Here is a 20,565-nt window from a genome sequence, read left to right as displayed (position 1 = left end):
GATTGCTGGATCATATGGTAACTCAATTTTTAGTTTTTTGAGGAACCTCCAAACTGTTCTCCATAGTGGTTGTACTAATGTACGTTCCCACCAACAGTGTGTGAAGGTTCCCTTTTCTCCACATCCTCACCAGCATTTGCTATTGCCTGTCTTTTGGATATAAGCCATTTTAACTGGGGTGAGACAATATCTCATTGTAGTTTTGATTTGCAGTTCTCTGATGATCAGCGATAGTAAGTACCTTTTCATTTGCCGGTTTGCCATTTGTATGTCTTCTTTTGAGAAATGTCTATTCAGATCTTTTCCTTATATTAAAACTCGATTTTTAGATTATTTTTCCTATAGAATTGTTTGAGCTCTATGTATATTCTGGTTATTAATCCCTTATCAGAGAAGTAGTATGTAAATATTTTCTCTTATTCTGTAGGTTGTCTCTTCGCTTTGTTGATTGTTTCCTTTGCTGTGCAGAAGCTTTTAAACTTGATGTGATCCCATTTGTCCATTTTTTATTTGGTTGCCCATACTTGTAGGATATTGCTCAAGGAATCTTTGCCTACTGCAATATCCTGGAGAGATTTCCCAATATTTTCTTGTATTAGTTTCATAGTTTGAAGTGTTAGATTTGAGTCTTTAATCCATTTTGATTTGATCTTTGTATAAGGCAAGACATAGGGATCTCAAGTTTCCTTCTTCTGCATATTGGATATCCAGTTTTCCCAGCACCATTTATTGAAGAGACTCTCCTTTTCCCAAAGTATGTTATTGGCACCTTTGTCAAAAATGAGTTCACTGTAGATGTATGGATTTATTTCTGGGTTTGCTATTCTGTTCTACTCTGCTGAGCTGCCTGGGGCTGGAGGAGGGGTGATACAAGCACCCTGTGGCCACTACCACTGGAACTGTGCTGGTCAGACCTGAAGGCAGCACAGCACTGGGTCTCACCCAAGGCCCACTGTAACCACTACCTGGCTACCACCTATGTTTGCTCAAGGCCTTAGGGCTCTACAGTCAGCAGGTGGTGAAGCCAGTCAGGCTGTGTCCTTCCCTTCAGGGCAGCGACTTCCCCCTGGCCCCAGAGATGACATGCAGGAGCCAGGGCCTGGAGTCAGAAACCCTAGAAGTCTACCTAGTGCTCTATTCTACTGCAGCTTAGCTGGTATCCAAACCACAAGACAAAGTCTTTCCCACGGTTTCCTCTTTCCACACGCAGAAGAGTCTCTCCCCATGGCCACTACCATCAGGTGGTGTGGGGAGTTCTGCCGGGCTACTGCCAGTGTTCACTTGAGGCCCAAGAGCTCTGCGGTCAGCTTGTGGTGAATGCTGCCAGGCCTGGGACTCATACTTCAGAGAAGTGGGCTCCTCTCTGGCCCAGGACAGATACAGAAATCCCATCCAAGAGCCAAGGCCTGGAACCAGGGACCCTAGGAGCCCACTTGGTGCTCTAACCCACTGTGGCTGAGTTAATATCTAGGCTGCAATACAAAATCCTCTTTACTCTTCCCTCAGCTTTTCTCAAGCAGAAGGAGTCTCTCCTCATAGCCACCACAGCTGGGAGTGTACTGGGTCACAACTGAAGCCAGCATGTCTCAGAGTCTCACCTAAGGCCCACAGTATGTACTACCTGGCTACTGCTGCTGATCATTGAGGACCAAAGTGCTATTTAGTCAGCAGGTGATGAATCCTGCTGAGACTGGGTCCTTCCCTTGAAGGCAGTGGGTACGCTTTAGCCCAAGGTGTGTCTCAAAATGTTATCTGGGAACTAGGGCCTAGAATGGGGCCCTCATGACTATGCCAAGTGCCCTATCCTACTGTGGCTGAGCTGGTATCCAAGATGCAAGACAAAGTCCCTCTTAAGCTTCCCTCTCCTCTCCTCTAGTAGAAGGAAGGGGTCTCTTTTGGAGCTACAAACTGCACTGCCTGGGGTTGAGGGAGAAGTGGTGCAATCACTGCCTTGGCTGCCCTGGCTGGTGTCTCACCAGGTTGCATGTCCCCCAGATGCACTGGCTCCAAGCCCAGCACAGCACTAGGATTTGCCCAGGAGTTGCAGTCCTTGTGGCCTAGACTGCCTCTCAAATTTATTTAAAACCCCAGGGCACTTTAGCTCTCAGTGGCAAGGCTTGTTGGAACTCAAGTTCCAACCACTGGGATGGACAATTGCTCTCTAGCTAGGGCTGGTCTAAATACTCCCTCCATGAGAATCAGTTGAGTTCTGCCCAGTGTTACTTTCCGCTGTGACAGGGCAGCACAGAGTTCCAAGCAAGATCCCACAATCACTGTGGTTTCCCTTCCCCAAGCACACAGATTCACCATGCCATGCAGCCACTGTTGGGGCATAGGAGGGGGTGGCATTGGCAATTCAAGATTGTCTTTCCTACACTCTTTAGTGGCTCTTTCAGTGATATGAAGTTAAAACCAGGGGCTGTGATCACTCACCTGATTTTTTATTCTTAATTTTTGTGCAGATAGTTATTAAATTTGGTGTTCCTGCAGAGAGGATGATTGGTGGAGGCTTCTATTCAGCCATCTTGCTCCATCCTTCCTCCCACAGTCCAGTTTTAGAACATTTCCATTACCCTAGAAATTTCCCCCTTGCCCATTTACAGACAATTCTTGCTCCCACCTTCAGCTCCAGGCAACCACAGATCCGCTTTCTGTCTCTGTAGATTTTCTCTTTCTGGACACTTCATATAAATGAAATTATATAATACATGGCCTCTTGTGTCTGGCTCATTTCATTGAGCATAATGTTTTTGAGGTTGATCCATGTTGTGGTATTATCAGTATTCCATTCCTTTTTCGTTTGCTGAATAACATTCTAGTGAATGGATATAACACACTTTGTTTATCCATTCATCAGTTCATAGATATTTGAGTTGTTTCCACTTTTTGGCTATTATGAATAATGCTATTATAAACATTCATGTGCAAGTGTTTTTGTGAACATATGTGTTTAATTCTCTTGAATATATACCTAGGAATGGAATTGTTGGGTCATCAGGTAACTCTAGATTTAGCTTTTGGAGGAGCTGCAGTCTGTTTGCCAAGGTGGCCATACCATTTTACATTTTCACTAGCGGTGTATGAAGATTCCAATTTCTCTACATTCTCAACACTTATTATTGTTCATCTTTTCTTTTTTTGTTATAGCCATCCCAGTGGGTGGGGAGTAGTAGCTCATTGTGGTTTTGATTTATATTTCCTTGATGACTAATGGTGGTGATCATTTTTTCATGTACTTATTGACTGTTTGTGTATTGTGTTTGGATAAATGTCTATTCAATTATTTTCCCATTTTTAAAATGGAGTTTTTATTGAGTTATAAGAGTTCTTTATATATTCTAGATACAAGTCCTTTACGAGATATATGATTTGGAAGTATTTTCTCCTAGTCTCTGGCTTGTCTTTTCATTTTCCTCAGGGTATCATTTGAAGAGCCAAAGTTTTTAATTTTGATGAAGTCCAATTTATCAATTTTTTCTTTTGTGGGTAATGTTTTTGGTCATGCTGAGAAATCTTTGCCCAACCCACGTTTACAAAGATTTTTTTCCTATGTGTTTTTGTAGAAGTTGTATACTTTTATCTCTGACATGTAACTCTATAATTCATTTTAAAGTTGGTTATAGTGTGAGGTAAGGGTCTAAATGATGTTTTGTTTGTTTCCTGTTGCATGTTAGTATCACTCCTCTGCTGTTTGACTTCAGTTTTCACATTTGTAAAGTGGGAATAATACCTGATCTGACTCTCCCACACTGGAGTTGTAAAGATCAATGAAAATAATGTATGTTTTGTAAACTTTAACAGCTTGTATACATGTAAGGCAGTATTGTTATTATAAGAGAGCTATAAAACATTAAGAACACTACATGCCTTGCTTAAAGTTCCACAGAAAGCCATTATTTGAGTCCATGTTAATATCTGAGGATCCTGACTGCTCTTGACTCAACTACTTCTTAATATATAAATATAGTCATGTGCCACATCATGACATTTCATAATATATAATGGTGGTCCTGTAAGATTATAATGGAGCTGAAAAATTCCTGTCACCTAGTGACATCGTAGCCATCATAAGGCAACACATCACTCACATGTTTGTGGCGATGCCAGTGTTAACAAAACCTACTGAACTGCCAGTCATATAAAAGTACAGCACATACAATTAGATACAGTCCATAATTCTTGTTAGTGATATAACAAATTACTATGTTGCTGTTTCATGTATTTACTATACTTTTATCATTATTTTAGAGTATATTCCTTTTACTTATAAAAGAAAGTTAAAACTGTAAGGCAGCTTCAGGCAGGTCCTTCAGGAGGTATTCCAGAAAATGGCATTATCATCCTAGGAAATGACAGCTCCATGTATGTTTTGCCCAGGAAGCCTTTCCAGCAGGACAAAATGTGGAGATGGGAGACAGTGATATTGATGATCCTGGCCCTGGGTAGGCCTAGGCTAATGTATGTGTTTGTGTCTTAGTTTTTAACAAAAAGTTTTTAAAGTTTTAAAAAAAATTAAAAATAGGAAAACGCTTATACAATAAGGATATAAAGAAAATATTTTTGTACAACTGTATAATGTATTTGTGTTTTAAGCTAAATGTTATTACAAAAGAGTCAAAAAGTTGGGTTTTTTTTTTGTTTTGGTTTGGTTTTTTTGAGACAGAGTCTCGCTCTGTCACCCAGGCTGGAGTGCAGTCTCGGCTCATTGCAACATCTGCCTCCTGGGTTCAAGCAATTCTCCTGCTTCAGCTTCCAAATAGCTGGGACTATAGGTGCGCGCCACCACACCCGCATAATTTTGGTATTTTTAGTGGAGATGAGGTTTCACCACGTTGGCCAGGCTGGCCTCAAACTCCTGACCTCAAGTGATTGGCTCACTTCAGCCTCCCAAAGTGCTGGGATTACAGGCGTGAGCCACTGTGCCTGGTCAAAAACAAATTTTTTTTTTTAATTAAAAAGATTTTTTGTTTTTTGTTTTTTGTTTTTGAGATGGAGTCTCGCTGTCACCCAGGCTGGAGTGCGAGGGCGCAATCTCGGCTAACTACAACCTCTGCCTCCCAGGTTCAAGTGATTCTCCTGCCTCAGCCTCCCAAGTAGCTGGGATTACAGGCATGTGCCACCACGTCTGGCTAATTTTGTATTTTTAGTAGAGACAGGGTTTCACCATGTTGGTCAGACTGGTATCAAACTCCTGACCTCAAGTGATCCACCCACCTTGGCCTCCCAAAGTGCTGGTATTATAGTTTATAAAGGAAAAAAGTTGCAGTAAGACAAGTTCAATTTATATTTACATATTTTTTGAGACAAAATCTCTTTCTGTCACCCAGGCTGGAGAGCAGTGGCACGATCTCAGCTCACTGCAGCTTTGACCTCCCAGGTACAATCAATCCTCCCACCTCAGCCTCCCGAGTAGCTGAGACCACATGTGCGCACCACCACACCTGACTAATTTGTTTGTATTTTTAATAGAGACAGGGTTTCACCATGTTGCCCAGGCTGGTCTTGAACTCAAGTTCAAGTAATCTGCTTAAGTAATCTGCCTGCCTTGGTCTCCCAAAGTGTTGAGAATACAGGTGTGAGCCACCACGCCTGGCCAAAGGTTAATTTATTATTAAGAAAGAAAAATACCCTTTAATAAACTGAGTGCAGCTTAGGTATACAGTGTTTATAAAGTCTACAGTAATGTACAAGAATGTCCTATACCTTCGTGTTCACTCACCACTCACTCACTGACTCACCCAGAGCAACTTCTAGTCCTGCAAGCTCTATTCATGGTAAGTGCCCTATAAAGGCATACCATTTTTTTTATCTTTCATACCACATTTTTCCTCTACCATTTCTATGTTTAGATACACAAATACTTACCATTGGGTTACAGTTGCCTACAGTATTCAGTACAGTCACATGCTGTATGGGTTTGTAGACTAGGAGCAATGGGCTTTACCATATCGCCTAGGTGTGTAGGAGGCTATACCGTGTAAATTTGTGTAAGGACACTTCTGTGATATTCACACAATGATGAAATCACCTAATGATACATTTCTCAGCTTGTGTCCCCATTGTGAAGCGAGACATGACTATCTGCAAATCACAACAGATGGTGGAACATTATAGCAGGGTGACAATCTGATACAAACTAGCATTGACTTACCAAAGCCTAGAATTCTCCTGGAGATGTGTAATTATGGCCTGTGTGAATTTAAGTTTAAAAATAAAAACTTCAACATTGGACATTTGGATTATTTATTTTACTGTCTTCTCGGATGAACAGGAAATTCTATTTCTAAGCCATGAGCCTCCTCTGGACCTTTCAGGTGTGTTTGCCATAGTGACCAATACAAACTGAAATTAGATTTTACTATAACTCCAAGTTGATCAATTTCCATAGTCTCTCTATAAGGCCAAAATTTCTCTGTGCATTTTGTTTTTGCCACTTTCATTCTGTCCAATATATTGCAGTTCCAATTCTCTGGCTCTTGGTTTACCTGTTAGAGAGCTTAATGTTTTTCTACTTTTCTCATGAGTTTCCCATCCATTTATTGCTCATCCCCTGAAACATGACTGGATAGTTAGCTTTTAAATGCAGTGATTAATTTTTTTTTTAATTTTTTTTTTTTTTTTTTTTTTTTTGAGACGGAGTCTCACTCTGTCACCCAGGCTGGAGTGCAGTGGCGTGAACTCGGCTCACTGCAAGCTCCGCCTCCCAGGTTCACACCATTCTCCTGCCTCAGCCTCCTGAGTAGCTGGGACTACAGGCGCCCGCCACCACGCCCGGCTAATTTTTTTGTGTTTTTAGTAGAGACGTGTTGGCCAGGCTGGTCTCGAACTTCTGGCCTCAAGTGATCTGCTCACCTTGGCCTTCCAAAGTGCTCACGTACTCTTTACCCAGTTCCCCCAACAATAACAAAACTAGAGTACAATATCACAATCAAGATATTGGCATTATCACAATCAAGACATAGAGCATTGCATTTCTGTCACCACAAGTATTCCTCATGTTTCCTTTGTATAGCCCTCACACTCTTCTCTCCCACTCGCAGCTCTTCCTTAAACCCTGGCAACCACAAATCTATTACCAATTTCTATAATTTTGTCATTTCAAGCATGTCATATAAATGTGATCAAACAGTATATAGCTTTTGAGATTTGGAATCATATAGTACATAACTTTTTGAGATTGGCTTTTTTTGAGACAGGGTCTTGCTCTGTCACTCTGCACGTGAAGCTCATCATAGCTCAGCCTCAGCCCCCCAGGCTTAAGCGATCCTCCCACCTTAACTCCCTGAGTAGCTGGGACCACAGGCATGCACCACCACGCCCAGCTAATTTTTTAATTTTTTTTTGTAGAGATGGGGGTCTCACTATGTTGCCCAAGATGATCTCAGACTCCTGGACTAAGCAATCCTCCCTCCTTGGCCTCCCAAAGTGCTGGGATTATAGGTGTGAGCCACCACACCTGACCAAGATTGGTTCTTTTCACTTAGCATAATTCTCTAGAGATTCATCAAGTCGTTGTTTGTCACAAAAGGACAAATATCATATCCTTCTATTTATATGAAGTACCCAGAGTGGTCAAATTCATAGAGATGGACACCTGCAGGGGAGGCTCCCCAGGAAGAGCTGACTGGGTGTTCATTGGCCTCTTCTTGCAGGCTCAAGATTGGCCTTAGCTTAGAGTCACTAGGCTTGGGCTTCTGTTTGCCAGTCAGGGTTGTTCACTCAGTTTTACATGAATACTGAATACTGAATACTCAGAGTTTGAAGAATCCAGCAAAATTACTCAAACTCAGTATTTGTGGAAGGGAATAAAATAGTAAGGCATTTACATTTTATATCTCCATAAACAAGCAAAAGTGTCTATCTCTTTCAGACAACAAACATGTCATTTAATTATCTCCATAATAAAAAAATTATTTAATAAACAATTGGAAAAAAAAGAAAGTAAAGTGGTGGTCGCCAAGGACTGGGGTTATTATATAATAGGCACAGACCTTTAGCTTTGCAAGATGAAACTGGTTCTGGAGATGGATGGTAGTGAAGGTGGCACAACAATGTGAATGTACTTAATGCCACTGAACTGTTCACTTAAAATCGTTAAGGTGGTTAAATTTTGTGCTATATGTATTTTACCCCATTTTTTTTAAGTCATAGAAAAAAGATCTTTGTCGGGTATTGTAACATTTCTGTCATATCAGTGTTGGCGTCAATTCATTGTCTTTTTCATTATTTGAGATCTTCCTGGTTATTAGTATAATGAGTAAATTTGTTAAACCTGAACAATTTCATATTTTGTTCTGAGACTCTGGATCTCATTTAAACCTTCTGTTTTAACTTGGTTTCTCTGACCTGCTTTAGCAAGGGAGTGGGCCCAGCCTTGTTACTTCCAGGTAGAGGTAGAAACGAGCCTAAGTTTCTAACTTGGCCTCCGTCATTGATACTCAAGGTAGAGGACTCCTTTTTACTACCGGTCCCTTGGCTAGAGACAGCAGACTTTTCTTGGGGCTTTTTTAGTTTTTTCTTTTTCTTTTTTGGTCTATGTCTGTTGGCATCTCTAGCACCAAGTTTGGGGTATATGAAGCAAAAAGAAAACCCAGAGAACTTACCACTATGCCAATCCTTGGCTCCAAGGTCTTCCCTTTCTCTACACCTTTCAGAGGTTTCTTATGTTTGTTTTATGTATAATGTTCAGGAGTTCTATTTAGCAGGAAGAATAGGGATAAGTACATCTATTCCATCTCATGGAAGTGGAAATTTCTTGGTTCATTTTTAAGAATATACAAAAGCTTAAATAATGGTGGAGGGAAACCTACACTTAAAGAGAAGAGACAAACCTAATCCTCACAGCTGATGTCAGAGTCACAGTCACAAAGGCGTTTTGTAACCAAGAAGCCCAGAAGAACACAGACTCTTTCCTTTTACAAAGGAAGCTAAGGTGATTCAAACTACTGAGCTACATTCTCTAAGAGTTTGCTTCGCAAAGCGTGATCAGCATCCCCTAGGAGCTTGTTAGAAGTATGGAATCTTAGGCCCCAGACCTACTGAATCAGTCTGCATTTTAACTATATTTTCGGCCAGGCACGGTGGCTCACGCCTGTAATCCTAGCACTTTGGGAGGCCGAGGTGGATGGATTACTTGAGGTCAGAGTTTGAAACCAGCCTGGCCATTATGGTGAAACCCCGTCTCTACTAAAATTACAAAAATCAGCCAGGTGTGGTGGTAGGCGCCTGTAATCCCAGCTACTTGGGAGGCTGAGGCAGAAGAATCGCTTGAACCCAGGAGGTGGAGGTTGCAGTGAGCCAAAATCACACCACTGCACTCCAGCTTGGACAACAGAGTAAGACTCCATCTCCAAAACAAACAAACAAACAAACAAACAATATTTCCAAGGGACTTGTATGCACATTAAAGTTGGAGAAGGTCGGTTATCAATACCTTTGTCTCTTGTTTGGCCTTCTACTAGTTCAATTTCATCTCAGTTCCTACTTCTGCCAATCTTATATAAGTTCATAGATTAGGCAATTGGAATCTAAAGGAAGTATAAGGTAAAGCTTCATTCAATGACTGAGAAAATTTAGAACTGGAAACTAACGATCTTTGCAGTTACCTAATTTAAGCTCATTATTTTGCAAACTGAGGCATTGAAAGGTTAAATATCTGACACAAGGTCATACCACTATATAATGGCAAAACTAAAAATTGCACCCCGTGTTCTTTCTTCATAGGACAATGGTCCTTGGGTTTTCTTTCATCTATTTTTTAATAAAATTTTTTTAATTGAGAGGAAGTCTTGCTGTGTTGCCCAGGCTGGTCTCAAATTCCTGGGCTCAAGCAATTCTCCTGCCATTTCCTCTCAAAGTGCTGGGATTACAGGTGTGAGCCCCTGCATCCAGCCTTCTTTCATCTAAATCTTCCTCCTTCCAAGCCTCACGTCTCCCTGAGACTGGAATTGAGGTTCATACAAAGGCATCTTTGAGTCAGGCTTTGATATTGTGTCTCTCCTACAGCTTTGTAGTTTCCTAATTGGTCTCTGGCTCTTCCTTCTCTTCTCCATTTTCTCCTGTGCATCCCTATCAAATATATCTCCCTAAAACGCAACCTTTGCTCTATCACTCCCTTTCCCTCAAATCTTTTAACAACTCTGTATTTCCCAAATCCTTACCTAGACCCTTAAGGCTATCTATCCATAACCTCATTCAACCCCAAAAACAAGACAGAGTTTTTCCCAGGCACTACTCAATATTCTCTTTATCATCAACCTTCACCTCCTTCTCTCCCTTCTTCTTAGAACAAAGCAGAATCTTCCCTGAAGAAAACGTGTCCCTCACTACCAATTTTTATGGAGGTCTCATCTTTTCCAACTCCCTTTTTCTCAGCAGAAGGGACTAAATTACCTGGAACTTTGCTCTATGATGGTACTTTGTACTATTTATATACCAGCTTCCTATGGCTTCTCTTCACTTAAAAGCTATATCTCTTAATCACCAATGTTGTCATGTCCTGGACCCACCTTTTCCTTCCTTGATAACTTCATTGTTATTTTTTATCCTAAGTGACTTTGGCATCCATGTTAGCAATTCTTACACTTCACCGTTTCTGTTTTTTACCCTTTAGCCACTGTCTACATCCCATGTAAGCCACCCACTGTGGCACTGCTCCACCTTCAAGATTGGTAGCTAACACAACACTTTTCTATTGAGTATAATCTCCCTTTACTCCCCCATATCTATTCTCTGTTCTCACTTGAACTTCAAATCACTCGTCTTTTCCCACTCTATTATAGTCCAGTCTAACTACCTTTTTTTCTTTTTCTCTTTCTTTTCTTTCTCTTTTCTTTATTTCTTTCTTTGCTTCCTTCCTTCTTCCCTCCCTCCTTCCCTTCCTCCCTCCCTGCCTTCCTTCCCTTCCTTCTCTCTTTCTCTCTTCTTCTGATTATTCCTGCCATTTCATTTTTTCTCAAACCTGATACCTTGCCACCATCAGTTCTTCTGCTCCTGATCTTGAGCAGCAGAAGCACTAAAGAAAGTTACAGAACCACCTAGATCTGGCCCAGTACAGATTCATTCTGTTACGCCTTCAATGGGTTCTCATTGCTGCTCAGAAATACTTTTATTCCTGTCAACTTTTTGGCAAACTCAAAGTGGCTGCTTCAAACCTTTTCTAACCTCATAAAAACTTAAACCTACCTCATTCCCCATTAGATGATCTCATCATATCATTCCAGTTGAGAAGATCAAGGGCATCACATATGAGATCCCTCATTGGCCCAGGTCTCAACCATAACATTCTACCACTGTACCTATCTACTCACCTTTCCTCTTTTTTCAAAAGAAATTTTCTCAACCTTGCACTGTCAGTTCAATCCCCTTCTACTTCCTAAGGCATTTTACTGCCTGTCTATCATTTTTACTCTCTGTCTACAGATTGTTCCATTCTGCTTTCAAGAATGCATAAGTCGCAAACAAATGGAAATATATACCATGTTCTTGGACAGCAAAGCCTTAACAGTATGAAGTCAGTTTCCCTAAATTCGATGCAATAAATTCAGTCAAAATTAAAATCTCAATAAGATTTTTAATGAAACTTGATAAGGTGATTCTAAAATTCTTCCCTAAAAGAAAATGAACCAAAACATTTTTTGTGAAAGAACAAGGAAGGACTTGCCTTATCAAATACTTTTAAAACTATAAAATGATATTAATTTTAAAAGTATGGCATTAGTGCCAAAATCTACAAATAGATTAATAGAACAGGACCGAGCCCAGAAGGAGATCCACATATCTATGAGAATTTTGTATGCAATAGAGGAGGTATATGACATCACTGAGGGAACAATTGGTAAAATGGTATTGGGACAATTTAAAAAACAAAGTTACATCCTTATTTTTAAACTGAGGGGCATTATAGCATAGTGGTTAAGAGAACAGACTTTGGAGCCACATAGCCAGTTCAAATAAATTCTGGCTACACCATTTATTAGCTGTATAACTTTGGTCTTATTAATTAATTCTTTATACCTCTGTATCCTCATCTGTAAAATAAATATAATAATAATCTCAGTACTTTGGGAGGCGAAGGCGGGAGTATCGCTTGAGGCTAGGAATTCGAGACCAGCCCGGCCAACATAGCGAGACCTTGTCTCTATGAAAAATAAATAAATAAATAAAAGCTTTAAAAAAAGTGCCTACCTTACAGTATTATTAGTGTTAAATAACGTAATATATATAAAGTACTTATAGCAGCACATAGTAAGTACTATATAAGTGGTAGTATTTTTTTTTTGCCTTATACCATGCAAAAAAATAAAGTCCAAAAGGAAGAAATAAAGAAAATCCAGATAAAGAGCTAAATATAAAATCAAAGCTATAAAAGCATTAGGAAAAAACAGAGGAAAGCATGTTTTAAAATCATGGAATGGAGAGGACCCACTCAGAAGCTGTACAGAAAACAAATAGATTTGGTTACATGAATTAATAATAACACAAGATACCACAAAACATTTTAGGCCTGGTGCAGTGGCTCATGCATGTAATCCCAGCAGTTTGGGAGGCGGAAGTGGGAGGTTCACTTGAAGCCAGAAGTTTGAGACCAGCCTGGGCAACAAAGTTACACTCTGTCTCTATGAAAAAAAAAAAAACAACACACACACACACACACACACACACACACACACACACACACATTAAGTTTTGTGGGCTTTTTTTGAAATGGAGTTTCACTCTGTCACCCAGGCTGGAGTGCAATGGCATGATGATGGCTCACTGTAGCCTTGACCTCCTGGGCTCAAGAGATCCTCCCACCTCAGCCTCCCAAGTAGCTAAAACTACAAGCGCATGCCACTACACCCAGCTAATATTTTGTATGTTTGGTAGAGATGCGGTTTCGCCATGTCTCCTAGGCTAATCTCAACCTTCTGAGCTCAAGCAACTCACCCTCCTTGGCCTTCCAAAGTGCTGGGATTATACGCATGAGCCACCACACCCAGGCAGATATGTATTTTATACATATGTAATACAATATTACTTTATTTTATTGTTCATATTGTTCTAGCTTTGAAAACGTCTGGCAGCTTCCCAGAAGGTTAAACATAGTTACCCTATGACCCAGAAATTCCACTGGTAGGTGTATACCCAAGAGAAATGAAAACATGTGTCCAAAGACTCATAGCAAATGTTCATAGCAAAGCTATTCATATAGCCCAAAATGGAAACAACCCAAATGTCTGTTAGCCAATGAATGGGTAAACAAAATGTGATATTTCCATTCAATGGAATATTATTTGGCCATTAAAAGGAATGAAGTATTGACACATGCTATAACATGGATAAACCTTGAAAACATGGTAAGTGAAAGATGTCAGTCACAAGGGCCCACATACTGCCTGGCCCCATTTATCTTAAATGTCCAGAAAAGGTCAATCTATAAGAGACAGAAATGACAGTAGTGGTTGTCCAGGGCTTAGTGGGGTAGGGGAGGAGGTTGAGAGGAAATGGAAGGATATTGGCTGGGGGCGGGGGGAATGTGGAGCCAATGGACATGGGCTTTCTTTTTGGAGGGATGAAAATATTCCATAATTGATTGTGGTGATGGTGGCAGAACTCTGTGAATACTGTGAATATACTAAAAACCACTGCATTGTGCACTTTAGGTAAACTATGTTTTTTTTTTTAATTGTATCCTAATAAAACTGATGCACATACTATTTACTTTGGGAATCTATGGAGAGCCTAAAAGGAGAGGCATTTGTGCTCCAGAATACCTACAATTCAGTTAGAGATCTACATGGCTGCCATATGTATTAAGATGTTAAGGGCAGAGAAAACTGGTTTCAAATATGAGGCCCCAAAAACCATCAGAGCAAACACCTCAGTTTGCTGGCATTGATTTGTATTACATGTAGGCAAGTCCATGTGGCTTTGAGGTCAGTAGCTGTGTGGATGCATTTCTTTATTGAGGATTAATGATTTTCATAAGCAATGCTGGGCATGAGTGCAACTAATGCAAATTAAAATAAAACTCCCGTGTTCCCTAACTCATTGAATGACACCATCATTCTTCTGGTTGCCCAAGCCAGGCATCTAGGAGTCATCCTCAGCACCTCCCTCACTCCCACTTCTAATCTATCACCAAGTACTATCAATTTGACCTCCCAAATATCTCTCAAATTCACCTACTTCCTCCTCTCTTCCACCATCAATAACCTAATTCAAGTTATCACCTTTTATCTCAGCTACTTTAGTGATCTCAGGAACCTTTTAACTGGTCTCGCATCTACTCTTGCTTCCTTCCTTCCTTTCTTTGCCCAGCAACCAAGGTGGTTTTTTTTTTTGTTTTGTTTTGTTTTGTTTTGTTTTGCTTTTTTTTTTTGAGACGGAGTCTCGCTCTGTTGCCCAGGCTGGAGTGCAGTGGTGCGATCTCAGCTCACTGCAACCTCTGCTTCCCGGGTTCAAGCGATTCTCCTGCCTCAGCCTCCCGAGTAGCTGGGACTACAGGTACGTGCCACCACACCCAGCTAATTTTTGTATTTTTAGTAGAGATGGGGTTTCACCATGTTGGCCAGGATGGTCTCGATCTCTTGACCTCATGATCCGCCCACCTCGGCCTCCCAAAGTCCTGGGATTACAGGTGTGAGCCACCATGCCCGGCCAATCTTTTACATTTTTGAGTATGCATGACCTTTTGAAATCCTCTTTAGTAGTTTCCCATTGCTCTTAAAGACCAAAATCCTGAATGTGGTATACAAAGTCCTGCTAACCTATCTGTCCTCATCTTGAGCCATTCTTTCCCTCACATTCTGCACTGTCAGCCACACTTTACAAGACCACAAATTACCACCTTCCAGGCAAATATGATGGTCTCTTTTCCCTGGCCTTCATTATTGGCCACTGCCTCCTTATTGAAATTCTGTTTTCCTTTTTCCTTTATTTTCTCGCCACTCCTCTGCGTTCTTCTCCCTCTTACCACCCAACTATGAACATTTCCAATATTCTCTACTCTTTGCTACTCTGTATTCCGTACTCTGTCCTTTAAGTGTTACCTGAGTTCCAGTCCATATCTGCAACAGCCTGCTTATCTCCAGAGTTACCTCAAGCCAACATGCTTAAAATAGAACTTATTGTTGCTTTATCCCTTATCCCCAGAAACATGTCCATTTTTTTCTTTCAATGATACCAGCATTCTTTCAGCCAAACTTAGAGCCATTTTCACTTGACCTGTCATTCCCCATATCAAATCAGTTACCAAGTTCTATTGATTCTTCCTTTAAATGATTCTTACATCTGTCCATCTAAATTGTCACTATTTTAGTTCTGACCCTTATCACTTCATTCTTAGATCACACAACTCCCTTTATTTTATTTTAATTTATTTTTATTTTTATTATTTTTTCTTTGAGACAGAATCTCGCTCTGTCGCCCAGGCTGGAGTGCAGTGGTAAGATCTCGGCTCACTTCAAGCTCCGCCTCCCGGGTTCACGCCATTCTCCTGCCTCAGTCTCCCGAATAGCTGGGAATACAGGCGCTCGCCATCACGCCCGGCTAATTTTTTTGTATTTTTAGTAGAGACAGGGTTTCACCATGTTAGCCAGGATGGTCTTGATCTCCTGACCTCGTGATCTGCCTGTCTCGGCCTCCCAAAGTGCTGGGATTACAGGCACAAGCCACCACACCTGGCCTCTATTTTATTTTTTGAGACGGAGTTTGGAGTTTCGCTCTTGTTGCACAGGCTGGAGTGCACTGGCATGATCTCAGCTCACCACAATCTCCACCTCCTGGGTTCAAGCGATTCTTCTGCCTCAGCTTCCCGAGTAGCTGGGATTACAGGCATGCGCCACCATGCCTGGCTAATTTTGTATTTTTAGTAGAGACGGGGTTTCTCCATGTTGGTCAGGCTGGTCTTGAACTCCTGACCTCAGGTGGTCCGCCCTCCTTGGCCTCCCAAAGTGCTAGGATTACAGGCGTGAGCCACCGCACCCAGCCACAACTCCCTTTAAACAAGTCTCCCTGTCTGTTTTCCCACACGGAGGTCTGTTCTAAACACCACTGGCATTTCTATCTTATTAAAACTACTGGCATTTCTATCTTATTAAAACTACACTTGCATCATATCACTCTCTTTCTCAAAAAGTTTCAGTGCCTTCCCATTGCCATCAGGATAAATTTCAAAATCTGAAGCCTGTAATGCAAAAACCCTTAACACTGCAGCCCACAAGGTGTTAGCAAACGTTCCACATGCCCTGGATTAGACAAAGTTCCGTGGTTTCTTTACTGTAAAACTTCCTTAAACTTTCAGTGAACTAATGTGCATTATAATGCCCCAAAACGGTGATATATAGAATGCGGCATTTCCAAAATGTATTTGACTAAAGAACTCTATTTTCATAGACCATCTGTTAACATTTCTCATGACACTAGTGTTCTGAGGAAGAACATTGAGGAAAGGCTTAGGAAGCCCCATCCTACATTTCCAGTCTTATTTCCCATTAACACCTCTACATAAATCATCTGCTTAGGCCAAACAACTCTTGGTCTTCCTAAGACATGCTTGTTCTCAGGTACAATCCAAGTCCACATTTATTCTGTTCTACCCACATGGAATGCCCTTCTCTTTCTCTGAATATCTGTATTTTTCTTTTTAATTGAGATTTGGTTCATATATCATAAAACTCACATTAAGGTATACAGTTCAGTGAGTTATAGTATATTCACAAGATTGTGCAACCATCACCATTATCTAATTCTAGAACATTTTCATCATCCCCAAAAGAAACTCTATACCCATTAGCAGTCCTTCCCCATACCTCCCTTCCCCAGCCCCTGGCAACCACGAATCTCCTTTCTGTCTCTATGGCTTTGCCTATTCTGGACATTTCATATAGTCTCTGTATATGTAGATCCTACTCATCTACCCTAAGATCATGTTTGTTTGTTTGTTTAAGTCTTTTTTTTTCATTCATAACATTAAAATCACAACACTCATACCCTGCATCAGACACTGTGCCAAGCTGTGGATATACAAAAGCAAATGTCATTTTACCTTCAAGGGGCTCCTTGCCTAGTGGGGGAGACAGGCAGTACAGTGTTCAAAGTACTATTATGGATGCTGTGAACAAAGTACCAGAGGGGCAAAGAGGTTTGAGCAAGAAATTGAGGAGAGCCAGGGAAATCCTCACTGAGGAGGTGGCATCTGACTGGATTTGATTCATTTGTTCATTCATTCATTTAGCAAACATCTGTTGTGCCTCTCTTATGTGCCAGGCACAATGCTGGACTCTAAAGAGACAAAAATGCACAAGAAAAATTCCCTGTACCTCAAGGAACTCAATAGTCTGGAGGAGATAAATATATAGCATTTCAAAACAATATGATGTAAGTTATATTAGAGGAATGGACAGCTTGCTGTGGAAACAGACAACTAACTCTGCTTGTGAATTTGAAGAAAAAGTATAAGTCTACGAACTGGACAAGGATGAGGGGTACTGTTTCAAGCAGAGACTAGACCGCCTCTGACTGGGATATCCCAGTGCTCATTTCTTTAACTGAATGGGAGCACCTAATGTTTGTGTCTCTTAATCACATACCTTGTGAAGTCATCTTTACATGTGGATGCCTTGTGTCCCCAAAAGCATTGCGCAACCTTTAGGATAAAAGTTTTGTCTTTTCCCTCTTAGTGCCCTCATTATCACAGTGATTTATGTATAGGAATTTCTTTTTGGATCCAAATGAATGAAAGGATGGCAGCTGAGACAGCATTCTTGACACTCTCAAAAAGCTGCTGCCTAATGTGTCTCCTATCACATTTCTCCCTTCTGGGGATTTAACATGAATGCTTTCTTTGTGTTCCATCTCCTATGCAAGAACCAAGAAAGTAGCTTCTTAGACTAATACTTTTCACTATTGCAAAGTGTTGTGAAGAAGCAAATATAATCTTGTGATTAGTCGTGTTAAAGACCACTGATAAGGCTAAGGGACCATTTTAGAAATGTGTGCTGTGTTCATAGCTAGGTAGATATTGTTAACTCTGAAGATGAATATAATTTCTACTCCAAATGTGGACTAATTCTGGTGACAGAAATTAAGAAATTCAATACAACTGCTTCTTGACAACTTTCTCCAAAAAGTAGAGGTAGGTATTAGGGAGATGATTGACTGAAGACAGAATCAAGGGAAGCCCCAAACAGTATACAGGTTTTTCTCCTGCTTCAGGGAGATTAGGAATCTTTCTAATTCTTTCCTTCAGTCAAAGAGGGCCTCGGTTTATGTTTCTTCATGAGATCTTGCTATGGAACATTCTACAGCTGACAAACCTTCAAAGTGCTCTCCTCCTACACTTTCCAGGAGCACAGACCTTCCTCAATGCCCACTGTTTGTTTAGTAATAAAGGGACATGGCATGGATACAGGTAGTGCCACAATGAACTGTGACAGTAATCACTGCAAAATTTCTGTTCTTGGATTTCAGAAAGACTACCCAGAAATGGAGATTCTCTGGCTGATGGTCAAGTCCTGGAATACTGGAATACTTATGTTTAGCAGGAGCAAGTATGTATCTACTGAAAAGTGGTGTGGCCTGGCCTTGCGTTTCCTTGACCACCTTACCTCCTTCAAGGAAAGCTATGAAACTCAGGTGAGGAGGGAGAGGGCTAGGGCAGATGACATGCCCTAGGGGGCAAGAGGTTATGGCTGGGCTCTCCACAAGGACTCAACCCCATCCTCCTTGGCTAGGAAAGGATCTTGCTCATTGTTCCTCTCAGTGGTTCCACATAACCTCAAGAATTAGGAGACCATAAACAGTAATTCCTTAGAGCAAAAACCAAGAAGGACAGAACAGGGGGAAACTTAAGGATAGCAAATAGAATCTAATTAAGAGGAATGCCAAGAGTGAGCTCTGGAAAGATGCATCACTGTCAGTGCCAGTGCATGTGGGAAAGGACTGGCCTCTGCTCAAAGCAATAACTGTTGAAAAAGGCATCTTCTCCAGGAACTATTCTCAATTACAGAGTTCTGGGCCATTGGCTAACCAGGAGAGGTTTGGTGGAGAAAAAGCCTTGTTACCAAATAAAAGCAAAGGATATTTTATAGTTAAGTATCTTCTCCCTTATAATAGGGGATTCCTTTTCCTTAAGAGAGGACTGTATTTTCTCCCCAAATCTGAGATGCTTCAGATCTCCAAAGGTAACAGTTAGACTTTCATGCCTTCACCATGGGTCTGGGAAGCTTTCCCATGTTTCCTTTTCCCTTCAAGAAATTTGTTGTTCTCTTTCCCAGATGAATATGCTGTATAGTCAGCTTGTGGAAGCACTGAGTAACAACAAGGGCCCAGTTTTTCATGAACATGGCTACTGGAGCAAGTCAGATTAGGCAAGCTCACGGCCACATGAAGAAGATACGTTGTCCTGAGATGCTGACTGTTTAAATTTTTGCCAGAGTTTCTCTTGAGCTTTTGTTTCTGTTTCCTCAGACCCTGTTTTCATGTTGTTGAATAAACTTTCTAAAATAAAAGCATGTTGAATTTACCTTGGTGACCAGCTCATTTCTGGGGGACAAACAAATTTTCCAAAGTGCTAAGGATGATATTGAAATAGACCATGTGAGAGCAAGATGGTTTATGCCCCATGTGAACAAAAGAGAATGTTCATCCCAGTTCAACACAGATCGCATTTTATTCCCAAAGTGCTCAAATTCCCAATCCCTGAAGATAACAAAGAATCCCAGACTCTTATTTGGAAGGACCTTAGTGGTCACCAAGGCCAGCATTTATCTGGTTCGTGAAATCTCTCTGACATCCTTGAGAATCAGTTGCCCAGTTTCTAACAGAACTTATCCCAGGCCGGGCATAGTGGCTCTTGCCTATAATTCTAGCACTTTGGGAGGCTGAGGTGGGCAGATCACCTGAGGCCGGGAGTTCAAGACCAGCCTGGCCAATATGGCAAAACTCCATCTCTACTAAAAATACAAAAAAAAAAAATTAGCCAGGCATGGTGGCACATGCCTTTAGTCCCAGCTACTTGGGAGTCTGAGGCAGGAGAATCGTTTGAACCCAGAAGGCAGAGGTTGCAGTGAGCTGAGATCGAGCCATTGTACTCCAGACTGGGTGACAGAGCAAGACTCCATCTCAAAAAAAAAAAAAGGAACTTATCCCATGACAGGGAAATCCTGAGATAGCTGAACCCACCTGTTTTGCTCTCTAATGGGTAAAACGCCCCACCTCATACTAAGCAGAAGTCTGTCTCCCTGTAACAAATCTGCTTCCTGTGTCACAGATGCCTCTTGGAGACGCCCCTGAAGACAGAAGCCAGGCTCATCTCTGTCCTCCAGGCTCTTTCTCCTTTGGGGTAAACATCCTCAGACGCCTTAGTTGTTCCTCCTGTGATCTGGTCACCTCACCTTCCAAAAGCCAAGCCCCATGTTGCAGTGAGGTCTGACCAATACAGCTGAGCAGCCTCTTCCTGGGTAGACGGGCATTAGTGTACCATAAGATTACACTGCCTTTTCCCCCAGTTGATTTGTATTAACACTTTCAAACTTTTGATTTTGACATAGTTTCAGACTTAAAAAAAGTTGCAACCAA

The 20,565-nt window shown here is 41.1% G+C and overlaps 1 protein-coding gene across 1 annotated transcript in view; it reads left to right on the top strand.

Annotated features, from left to right (window-relative positions):
* Window positions 1-19,510, top strand: part of TEX11 (testis expressed 11) — a 292,291-nt gene extending 272,781 nt beyond the window's left edge. Inside the window, exons 27-28 of the mRNA XM_005593879.3 lie at window positions 18,457-18,621; window positions 19,263-19,510. Of these exons, the coding sequence (XP_005593936.2) occupies window positions 18,457-18,621; window positions 19,263-19,355 (258 nt within the window). The 3' untranslated portion in view covers window positions 19,356-19,510. The remainder of the gene's footprint in view (window positions 1-18,456; window positions 18,622-19,262) is intronic.
* Window positions 19,511-20,565: the final 1,055 nt, after the last annotated feature.

The sequence above is a fragment of the Macaca fascicularis genome, chromosome X (genome assembly GCF_037993035.2).
Source record: "Macaca fascicularis isolate 582-1 chromosome X, T2T-MFA8v1.1".
Lineage (NCBI taxonomy): Eukaryota > Metazoa > Chordata > Mammalia > Primates > Cercopithecidae > Macaca > Macaca fascicularis.
The sequence above is the reverse complement of the archived record's forward strand: the minus strand, read 5'-3'. Positions and strand labels throughout refer to the sequence as shown.